At 47.2% G+C, this 11,871-nt stretch overlaps 1 protein-coding gene across 3 annotated transcripts in view; it reads right to left on the reverse strand.

Annotated features, from left to right (window-relative positions):
- GLYR1 (glyoxylate reductase 1 homolog) overlaps positions 1–10,961 on the reverse strand; it is a 29,091-nt gene extending 18,130 nt beyond the window's left edge. The window contains exons 1-7 of one of the 3 annotated variants that reach the window (XM_018558602.1): positions 10,815–10,961; positions 9,343–9,379; positions 7,935–8,014; positions 6,246–6,384; positions 5,828–5,995; positions 3,754–3,840; positions 153–156 (exon numbers count right to left, since the gene is read on the reverse strand). In XM_018558602.1, coding sequence (XP_018414104.1) covers positions 153–156; positions 3,754–3,840; positions 5,828–5,995; positions 6,246–6,384; positions 7,935–8,014; positions 9,343–9,379; positions 10,815–10,852 — 553 coding nt within the window. In that variant the 5' untranslated portion in view covers positions 10,853–10,961. Of the gene's footprint in view, positions 1–152; positions 157–3,753; positions 3,841–5,827; positions 5,996–6,203; positions 6,385–7,934; positions 8,015–9,342; positions 9,380–10,814 lie in introns of all 3 variants that reach the window. The other 2 variants (XM_018558600.1, XM_018558601.1) reach the window with 2 other exon arrangements.
- Between the last annotated feature and the right edge of the window lie 910 nt (positions 10,962–11,871).

The raw sequence follows: 11,871 nt of genomic DNA on the forward strand, positions 1-11,871 counted from the left end.
GGGGTCGGGGGGCTGTGTCCCCCGCCCAACGAAAGGCGGGGGGGGGGGGGGTAGGCGGCTTCCTGATTGACCGAGAAGTCCTGGTGATGAGGGAACATGGAGCCGGCTTCCCTGCCAATCAGGAAGCCGGGCAGCGTGTTAAGACTCGCCACCTGGCTTCCTGATGGCGAAAGTTGCAGTATCGGGATCATTTGGGCAAGTACGTGTGCTCGCCCAAAATACTTGGTATTGCCACCGATACCAATACTAGTATCGGTGCATCCCTAATATTTACAGTCAGGCGTGCGATGAAACAATCCCCAACCAGGATGGTGCGGCTGAGTCATAAAATAAAAAAACATAGGGTGCAACCTCTGATGCAAGTAAGCGGGAAGTGCAATTTGGGTTTTGGGAAATGTGTTTTATGTCACGTTTCATGTTATACCCCAAATACTAGTGTAGAATAAAACATGGACTAAGATGTGGACTATGCCTTTAAAATATCACATTACAAAAGTTACATCAACCACAGCAAGAGCTAAAAAAAAACCCAGACACACTTGAATGCTCAAATGCCGCAGAACATTTATAAAACAAACTATATGATGGGAAGTACCAAGGGCCCCCAAACCCGTTTTCCTTTACTTCCAACAATAACCAAGGAACTGAAAATTGAACACAATGAACCATTCAGCTCAGCTGAAGCAGAGGATTATGGGTAACAGCAGGGTTAGCATCACACAAGTCAACCCAAAGAGTAAAACCACTAATTGCCCGAGCTCTAAATATGAACCAGATTATAGTTTACACTGGCGACGGCAACCCGCCAATGCGACAGTGCTGTCCGTCCCTTTTTCTACTACGGGCGGACGGCAACTGGTTAAAGGGTAACACCACTTTCCCAGTGAATTTGGGGAAATGGAATTACCCCCTCCAATCTGCCCCGCCCCACTATACTTACTGTTCGGCAAACACGCTTTCCCCTCCACCAGTGCAGGTGTACTCTCTGTACCCTGTACTGCCGTGTAGTGCAGCCCTGCGCTATGATCAGAAGCGATCATCATTGGGCCGCACGATCACCTGACCAATGAATGCTTCCCATTTGCGAGCAATATTCATAATTCATGGTGAAGGGCTGCACTACACGGTACGGACAGTGCACCAATACCGGCGGAGGGGAAGGAGCGTTTGCCGAAAGTATGGGAGGAAGGGGGCCTGTTTTAAAGTCATAGGGGAAGGGAGAGGGAACCAGATTGAAGTGGGTAATTTCAAATTAACCTGGGAAAGTGGAATTACCCTTTAAAAATATGAAAATCGTCCAGAATTGGAGAATGGTTGGCCCCACAAGGTGCCTGCATGTACTGTACCATCCCAGAACTTCCTGAGATTACAGTATGCAAATCGTGACCTCTCTCTCTAAGTCGGGGTTTAAAGCTGAACTCCAGCCTTACCTTCTTTTTTTCCACACTTGAAGCAAGTCCTCCTTGTATTAAAACTGATTACTCTCAATTCCCTGCAAACTGGCATCTCCACAATAAAATCCTTTAAAGTTGTAGCGGCAATCCTAAGCTTGCCATCATTTCTTGTCCGAATGACTTCAATCATCATCAATCCCCTCTCCTCCTGATCAGTACTGTTGATTCCTGCCCCTCACAGCTATTTGCGTTCTCTGACATCAATCATTTAGTTTGCAAGCGTGACATGAAACACATCCCCGGCATCAATTTAAACCTGCATGCTCGGGCAACTAATAAACAGACTGCATAGCTAAAGTCTGCAGTGCCCAGCATGGAGGAGCAGGAATGCTTAAAGGGATGGTGGGGATGTGTCCTTTCATACAACACTCTTGAAACAGATCCAAGGTTCTGTGACATTTACAGGAGCCTGCTGGCCCCTCCCACTAAAAATGGAGTATTAAATGCATACATTTTGCTTCAGCTCTAAGCCCCCCCCCTCCTTGACACGTCACACTGTGGATACCTTTCAACAGGTGCCCAAGTTGAGCTTTGAGATGCAGGAGGGTCAAGGTTAATCACCACGTTAGAAAAGCTCATATCAGCATATAAAATGCTATTCCACCATAATCCTGGTTTATTTAAAGTGAACCTGTGGCCAGGTGTTTAAACCGTCAACTATTTCCATTTAAAAATTCTTGCAATGAATATCAAAACAATATCAAATGTTCTGCTTACGTGTTTCAGCTGCAAGGGTTTGTATAAGGCCCCCTGCGGTTCTAATCCACAGACAGCAGCATACAAACATATATAGGTGTCTTGCTGCTCTCCTTACCGGTATAGGATGTTCCTTGAAATCCTGGTGGGCGCCGTAAAGATATACACGTTTGCAAAAGGATGTCACCAGCACACCATTTAAGTGAAATCAACTAGAGCTGCAACAACTAAATCGACTAAATCGATGAGAATAGTTGGCAACTATTCTCATCGAGAGAGAGAGATCGATCAATCGATTAGTTGAAAAAATAATCGGGTAGCTAATCGATTATGAAAATAATCGTTAGCGGCAGGCCTAAAATCAACACAAGTCCATTTATTGATGGATTACTGTCATTCCAAAACAAGCGCTTTCGGGGGTCGCACAGGGTCCCCGTTATCAGGTTCAGAATGATGAAAGCGCTTGTACTGGAATGACAGTACACCATCAATAAATGGACTTTTGTTGATTTCACTTAAATGGTGTGCTGGTGATATCCTTTTGCAAAGCAGCATACAAACCACACGATCCCTTACACATTTCAAAGTATAGGAACTTGGAATCGGGTGCAGGATTAAATCGCCTTTGTAGCAGTCTCCAGTGATATGAAACATCCCCCAATGCTCCTGGTAGCCAGAGTCTACGTGATCTCTGCTTCGCCTTTAGGTCACGTGGCAGTGCTCAGGAGAATTTGTTATTCATTGCAAGAATTTTGAAATGGAAATAATTGATGGACTGGGTTTGGGGATGAACTGTAATCCTAGCATGCATGAATGCACCCCCCCTAAGCAAAGGATGGACAAGCAGGGTACAGCAGCTATATATTTTATTTATATACATAGAAGACTACTGAACATTTCAAACCAGACAGAGCCCATCTTGTAGGCTTGCAGTAAAAGAAAAATGATCAATGAGGCTTAAAAAAGAAAAACCTGCAGTGTTCCTTTAGAGCCCATTCACACCACATCCAGATAATCTCCAGACCAGACTGTTTTCGGACCCAAAATGCATCCTAATGTATCCCTATGCTATTTCTGGCCTCTGTTCACACCAGCGCAGTCCGTTCCAGACCAGACAAATAATGCATGTCTCATTTTGTCTGGTCTGGAATGCACTGGAACTGTGGGCAAGTTCATACCACTTTCCGGACCAGGTCTTGTCCGGAAAATGGTGTGAACCTACCCTTAACGCTGAAGGACCTGGTAACATGCCTCTGATCCCAAATGATCTGGTCACCAGGATCTGATCAGGGCAAGAAAAAAAAAAAATCTAGTTGTTAATGGGTTAACCATGTGGGCCTCGAGTAGCTACATTTTGACTACAGCCTACTTTCATTTCTCTAGTGAAGAGTCTTAAAATATCTGACAAACTGTCTGCATCAATGGTGCAGATGGTTGCCATGACGACAGTGTTCCAGAGCCGATGCACAAGTGCGCTCGCTCTTACTTGTTTCGTGCTCTCCAGGAGAAGAAAAATCCCTGTGACCGGCTCCGCCCAGAGCTATCACTGTGGACGCCAGGAAACTAGAGAGCCGGGCATGAGAGCCGCGGAGTTTAGCCTTACCTCACTGGAGGGTGGGGGCCAGCTGAAGCGAGACACCGTTTTCATGGCCAGCTTCTTCAGGGAGCTCGGCTGGGGAGACGTGGTGTCCTATACAGGCAGGAAGACGAACGTTAGACAACGCGGTGTAACTGTAGGCATTAGATCCCACTACTAGAGGAAGTGCGACTATCACTGGTGACCAGGGAAACTGTCTGTACTATGGATGAATTCTGAAGAAAGGCTGATGATTTAAAGAAGAACTCCAGCCAAAAATGTATTAAACCTTGCAGTGAGGCTACCACCAGGGTTAGGTGCTCATTTTCCTAAAATAAAGGTATACTCATCTGAACCATGGAGCCTTCCTGTTCTTAGACTGGTCCTTCCAGCCTCTCTACCCCCTCCTCTGCAGCGGTCTAAGGTCCCATAAACCATCATTTTCTATACACTGTGTATAGACGTGAGGATGCTGAGGAACAATCCCATGCTGCGTCATAGGAGGAGACTGGAGAAGCAGGGAGCCGGCACATCAGTTCGTCTGAGTATAACTTTTTTTCGGCAGCCGTGTATATTCCATAGGCTGGATGGGTTGAATACCCATTTCCCCCGAAGCATGCAATAATTCCAATATTCTGAATGTGATGTCATCTACTGTGAGAGTCAACAGTTTTTTACAATAAAAAGAAGAACAGAGGGGCGCCCAACCTAGTGCAGATTATTTTTATTTAAAAGACACAAAAGTAAAATTGCAATGGTACTCACAATAGTGGGTCAAAAAACAGCTCGTATGGATGATTTCACAGAAACAGCAGCTGCAGGGCTGTAATCGGTTTGTATGCCACTACAGTGTGACGTCGTTGACACGTTTCCGGGGTCACGCCCCCTTCCTCAGAACGACGTGACCCCGGAAACGCGTCAACGACGTCATACTGTAGTGGCATACAAACCGATTACAGCCCTGCAGCTGCTGTTTCTGTGAAATCATCCATACGAGCTGTTTTTTGACCCACTATTGTGAGTACCATTGCAATTTTACTTTTGTGTCTTTTAAATAAAAATAATCTGCACTAGGTTGGGCGCCCCTCTGTTCTTTTTATATTCCAGTTTTACAGTCTCCCCTGACTGAAGTGGGGCAGCACCCCTAGTAATCTCACATATACAACACTCAAGTACCAAGATCCGTTCATAGCGCTTTGACTATACTACATTTGTTTGAGGTTTTTACTATAGTTCAGTGAGAGGCGGTAGATGTCTGGTCACATGATGCTGGGCAACCAACCCAAAAACATCAAAGGGGCAACCAGGAAACACATTGGCATGCATTTCAGCACACTCGCAGAGCCATCCAGATAATAAACATACTGGTACCCACCAGGGATTTGGCAAGAGGATGAAAACTATATCCAGATAGCAGGCTGTGTTCCAACTCAGTTCAATTTCCCTGTATGACTGGCACATACAGTTAGGCTAGGTCCACACCCAACAGATGGAGTGTGTTGCGGTGGGTTAATATGCACTGTTAGGCAGGCCAAAATGAGGTAATGCGTCTCAAATGGCCCAGATATCGGACCTGCACCTTTTAAAGCAGTTAGTGCATTGCAGGGCACCTCTGCAAAGATGGTTGGGGTGCCACTCAAAATTCGTGACACCACATGCCACCATCACGTCATGTATTTTGGTAAAGCACATGTTCCCAGAACACAATCTGAACCGGGGTTTAGGGAAACCATATACTGATGCAGCGTGGAAAGCAAAAGGTAACGCCCCCTCCTTTTAATGCTTTAGGTCTCATTCACACGAGAAACAGCCGGCACGTACAGCTCCGTGCTGCATGCACAGCCATATCGGGCAGCTCCCGGGAAGGACAGGTGCTGCATGGGATTAGTATGTAGCCCCGGTCCTTCTCTCTGGGATTACACGTACGTGCAGGTGTCCGTATTCGTATGCTGACAGGATGGCGCGGAGCTGTACGTGCCGGCCGTTTCTAGTGTGAACGAGGCTTTAACATTTACAATGGACATGTTGGATTTAGTATCTTGCATATACAGAAATCACTCTATAACTGCAATGTAAATATACAGCTGAATGATCTCGGCACCTTTTCGTCCTTGGGCGGCCTTCCTCTTTTGCGTGGGCTCTGGTCGCGGGGCTTTTTGGGGGACTTGGGGGAGGAATCTGAGGACTTCCTCTTCTTTTCACCAGTAGTCTTCTTTGTTTTGCCCTCTGCTTTCTTGCCACCAGTTTTGTTTTTTTCATCGCTTGAGTTCTGAAAGAATTAAAAGTTTAGCTGGGAATAGTACTGCAAGCGTGGGACCCAGAAAAAAAATTGACACAAATACAATTAAAAGGGAACCGGTCATTTGGAAATAAAAAATATAACCTAATATAGCTCACTTATAGGACGCACCACAAAAAGCCACCATAACACACCATACACCACAACTATCAGCAAAAGCAACGTGTACAACCTTAACACTATAAAGTTGCATGCAATGCCACTTTGTATCTCTCCGTACCTGTTCCTTGGCAAGTTTCTTCTTTAGGAACTCTTCCACGGCATCCACGGCCTGCTGGAAACGTTTACCCTTGTTGGCTTTTATCATCTCCTCCTTATGGGGGTGGTAGGGCTTCAGCTGCTCCACCTTGATCCAAGCACTGAAAGACAGAGAATACAGCCTTTTAGTAATCAAGACAACCAACAAGGTACCCATGACACACATTATATGATATGACTTTAAAGAGAGCCTGTCATCACTCTACAATTAAAAGGGACCCAGTCACCAGACCATTTTATCCAAAATCATCCCTTAAGAATAAATGTATAATTAAAGATTTGTGAATTCAACCTGGAAAAGCTTTCCTTGTGTAGACCTTCAAAATCCCAGAGCCTGCTGCTGGGTACTGCCATCTTGGATGTGATCTCAGCAGCCCCAGCTGTCACTCAAGTGACTCTCTATAGTATTCCCCTTTACCCACTCCCTTTCCCAGCATGAAAGGTTATGTAGGGAAGTGAGGGAAGGGGGAGCTGGGAAAGCAATTAAGACACTCCCAGAAAAGGAGAGGGCTATGACACACAAAAAGGAGGAGAGTGGTGTGCTTGGGAGTTGACTCTTCCTGCAGTAGTCAAATTTTCTAGCATATTGCATTTCTTGTCCATTGGGGAGACGGGATTTTGGGGAGGTACACACGAAGTGACACTAAACGTTGGAGTTAAATCTTAAAAATGCATTTAATTACATTAACCAATAACAATGTATCTTATTTGTGCATCACTCAGCTGTAGATCCTCAAATCATCTCTGAATTGGTGCCGACAAGCTGACTCCCGGGAAGGATTACAATCTCACGTCTAGTTCACTTATTTGCATTGAGATTATAGTCCATCCCGGGGGTGAGCTTGGAGCGGTGACTACTTTACAACACACACAGGGACCATGGGGAACAAAAGTAGCCCCCCTCCAGAAGGAAGGACAGTGTCAGCACCAATTCAGAGATGATTGGAGGATCTACAGCCGAGTGATACACAAATAAGATACATTGTTGTTAATAGTTAAGGTCCTTGAATGTATTTTTAAGATTTCACTCCTGAGTTTAGTGTCACTTTAATGTCTAGATTATACAGTACTTCAGCCTACAGGAGGATGACACACAAACAAAAAAAACTGCAGGCCAGCCCATCCCATTAACCAGGATGGAAAAAAAAAAAAGGTAAAAAAACAAGTATCTAAGCAAAAAAAGGGGGTTGTTATGACACCCAGTGCTCTAGGAAACTAATTGTAATTCAGTTAGGGTTTCCACACTTTCATATAGTTATTGTCATAGGCAATAAGAACTACAAAAACTAAAATACCATAAAACTCAAAAAACACATTTGTTGTTCAAGGAGAACACACAAAAAAAGCACGGCTCCTCCACGGCTCAAGAAAGGAATGAGCTGGGTGCTTGCCACTGGGAGCATGTCTTTGCTCCAATATGAGCTCATAGAAACAGAAGAAAAGCCGGCAGCACACCGGCTTCCACTGGGATAGTTGATTGAAGCTTGTTGAAGCTTGTACACACTGGTGTCTCACCCAAGGTTCCCAGAGGCAGCGGACCTTAGGCGGGACACCAGTGATGTGGTACAAGCTTCAATAAACTATCCCAGTGGAATCCGGTGTGCTGCCCCATTTTAATTTTTTTCAAGCCCATTCCAGCCAATGTACTTACTGATCTTCAGTTCCGAAAAACTTGACAAACAAGCTTTTTTTGCCGCGTGGCTTCTTTAAATCTTTGGGTGGGTTGACAATCTGAAAAACAGACAAAAAACAGGCGTTATCTATTGGAATTCTCACATTCGCATTAGCCGAGCCGCCATCCCACGGACCGCTATGAAGGTTTGTACATTGCAATAAACGTGCTCTCCATTGGGGTGCCGAGATGACAATGCACGTGCCATCATTTCCAGGATCTGTTCTGTGCTGGAGAATTGCAGAAGTCGGGGGACCGAGAATGAAGCCTTGCCAATCACGGCTAGAATGGACACAATAAAAACACTTTTATATTTCTACAAATAACGGAGTGACTTTTAGAGTAATTCACGTTTTGTGGGACGTCATCAGCTACTTCTTGAAAGTTTATGCCAGGGGAAGTGATCAAGGCAGGTGGTGCACATTTCCCACACCATGGGAATTCACTGATGCGATGGGCAGCAAGTTAATTTATAAGCTGTAATTGCCCACATAGGAATGGTGATTAAATATGTCTGTCGGCGGGTCGTGACCGCGTGATGGGAAATCATACCTGCCCACAGAAGGAGTGGTAACACTTTTAAAGGACAACTATGGGGTCAGTGCTTTTCACCCATAGTTCTCCTAAGAGTCACAGGAGGAGATAAACTAGCGTCCTCCCGTGTCCCAAAGCTACAGCTCGCGGTATACTGAGACCCCCGCAGCCGGGACGGATCCCAACATTACTGTCGAGATCTGCCCAGCTGCGTGAGTGACAGCTAGCTCTGCCTATCTAGAGACAGAGCCAGCTGTACCCGCCCCCTCCCCCGTCTGTTCTGCCAGTCAGCGCTGGAGGATCGGAGCAGGAGAATCCCTGCAGGGAGCCGTGAGTGACAGTCACCGATCCCTGCAGGGACAGGATCGAGAAGTGAGCGAGCGACAGTATGTGTTCGTTCACTTCCCCATCTATTGAGCCGACGTGTGACAGTTTCATTGTCACACAGCGGCTCGAACTATGAGGATGAGTGAAAATCACTCGCCTCATAATTCTCCTTTAGGAACTACACTGCTCTCCTTCAGCAAACTACATATCTGAAGAAACGCGACCAGAAGTCATTCCATTCCTACTTATGGACAAAAAAAAAGGGACGCCTGGTGACACAAACCAGAGGGCAGAAGAAACAAGGGGCATAAAGGGATTTGTTTGAGGGGACAGAAAGGAGGGTAAGAACGGACTACTGCTCTGGAACGCAGCACATTCGGTGTGAACAAGGCCTCAAAACAGCACAAAGACCGCAAACAAAAATTGATTGGTTCTTACTTTATCCCATCCCCCAAAAAATTGTCTTTAAATAGTTTTAGGAATTAATGCAGAAACAAAAATCCCAGCCCAGTTCACATTCACTCACCTTTCCAGGCCATGGAGGATACCGACCCAGTTTCCCCCTAAAAAGAAACACACGAAAATCAAATTTGGGATGTGAGCAGAATGAAAACCATTTAGAATTTAAGTATCAGGGATTATAGATGACCTTTACCCCCCTTAAATTAAAAATCACCCTGCTTCAAAGAGGAATTTCACCAACTTACTCAAAACTAGTCAGTGTGACAAGGATTACCTTACATTGGTGATCAATGGGAGAGGGACCCTTTTACACTGGTGGTCACTGGGAGAAGGACCACCCTTCGTTGGTGATCAATGGAAGAGGGGCCCTCGTAGACTGGTGGTCAGTGGGAGAAGAGCCACCTTACACTGGTGGTCAGAATGGCCCGACCACAGCCGATTGGGACGGTACTGAGAACTTAATTTGGGGTTCAGTCCAAAACCTGGCTCATCCCTTCCTCACAAGATCTCCAGGACCAGATTCCTTGAAGCCACCAGACACAAACCTCTCTAGATTCCCGATACCAGATCCCCAACTCTATCTTACCTTGTAACCCTGTCACCACCAGAAATGACCCCCCCCCCCAAACACAATCCTCCCCTGATTTCCATTATCGGATCCCTTCAACCCAACAGACACAAACCACTTCTGAACCCCAATACCAGATCATCCTTCCAACCCGCCAGATACAAATCTTTCTTATTCCGCATGACCTGGCTATGAACCCATCAGAAGTAATACTCTCCAGATCCCTTCAACCCACCACACACTGATCTCCCCGATCCCCAATCCCTCCAGCCCATCTGACACAATTCTCCCTTGATCCCCAATCCACCCGACAATCCTCTCCTGATCCCCAATAGAAGAATCCTCAATGCCACCAGACACAAATCACACCTCAACCCCAATACCAGATCAGATCCTCCCTCCTACCCACCATCCCATTACCTAACCTCCGAACCAGCCAGACACAATCCTCCCCTGATCCCCAATGCACGATCCCTCCAACCCACCAGACAAAAACCTTTCTTGATTCCCATTACTTAACCTTCGAACCAGGCAGAAACAATATTCTCCAGATTCCTCCAACCCAGCAGACAATTCTCCCCCGATCCCCAATGCAAGATCCCTCCAACCAAGCAGACACAATTCTCCCCCAATCCCCGATCCCTCACCTGATCCCCAATGCCAGATCACACACACAATCACCAATAGCAGATCCCACCACACACAGCCCTCACCGGATCCCCAATACCAGATCCCACCACACACAGCCCTCACCGGATCCCCAATACCAGATCCATCCACACGCAGCCCTCACCTGATCCCCAATAAACAAGTATAAGACCTCTGCCATACCTAGGTTGCTCCTCCCCTAAGCCCAGCACATGACCCACTGATGATAATAGACCTGACAATACAACCCCCTCAATGACCCTCTTATAGGCCAGGTTTAGGGTAGAATTCCTCCCATGACGCTCCCCCTCATCACTCACCACACCAGGTCTCCTTGTCGTAGACTCACTGCCGCCATCTTACCGACACAGGCAGAGCGGGGAGGAGGCGGGGGATAGGAAGAGAGAGACTGCCCGCGCGAAGGATGCCGGGAACAGGAAACACCCCCCACCCGCCTTCCGTGCGCGTACCCGTACTGTCGCCCCCCACCACTCAGTGCCGAGGACCAGCACGTGACCGAATACAGCCAATCAACCCCACCGTCCTCGCGACAGCTTTCCGCCGATAGGTAAAAGCGAGGAGAGCAAGCTCTAGCTCCGCCCAGCTGTCTCAGGAAGAGTGGAGAAGGGGAAGCGCGTGCTCGAGGCCTCCCGGGGTGCAGATTGGCCGACTCGGTCACGTGAGCCCGCTGTCAGCGCTTGTTGTTATTGTCGTCGTCGCTTTCGTCTTGCCTGGGAGGAGTCACGTGACCACGGAGGAAGCGCTGAGGCTTCCCTGGACCACGTGACCGCTCGGCTAGGTGACGTTTCTCTCTCTCTGGGCGCCTTTTCCGTCTTGTGACCGGGGGATGCAGAGCGGAGAGGGCTGAGGTGAGTGAGTCGAAGCCGGCGGGTTGATGGTCCGCTGTCTGTGGGCACACACACTCCAGGAGAACTTCCGGGTGACCCGGCGCCCCCCTTTCTATCTGGGCTCTGGTGGACTAATTATCCTCCCCATGCCGCCTGTAATGGATCGACCCTCTGTGTGCTTGGAGCTGAAGGCGGAATGGTGGTAACCCATAGCAACCGTCCATTAATTGGAATCCTGAGCATGATTGGCTGATGCTGCTTGATCTCCAGCTAGCACTGGTCCCCTTCCTGTGCCAAATTTCTGAAATAAGAACTGTCTGTGCTGCACCCTGCAACCCATATTAAATGTAAGGGGTTGCTTCCTTTCAATATTCTTGACTGCAAATTGCCCCCCTGGCATTTAGCCTGTGCTTCCTGTCTGCTGCACTTTAACCTCTGGAGCCTTGCCAAAGCCTGCAAAGGGCAGATATATGGGAGCTGCAAAATGCTGACTTGTCTTTGCAGGTGAAGCTTCCAGGGCCGTCATCCT

Source organism: Nanorana parkeri, unplaced genomic scaffold (assembly GCF_000935625.1).
Source record: "Nanorana parkeri isolate BGI_ZX_2015 unplaced genomic scaffold, ASM93562v1 scaffold347, whole genome shotgun sequence".
In the NCBI taxonomy this organism is placed as follows: domain Eukaryota; kingdom Metazoa; phylum Chordata; class Amphibia; order Anura; family Dicroglossidae; genus Nanorana; species Nanorana parkeri.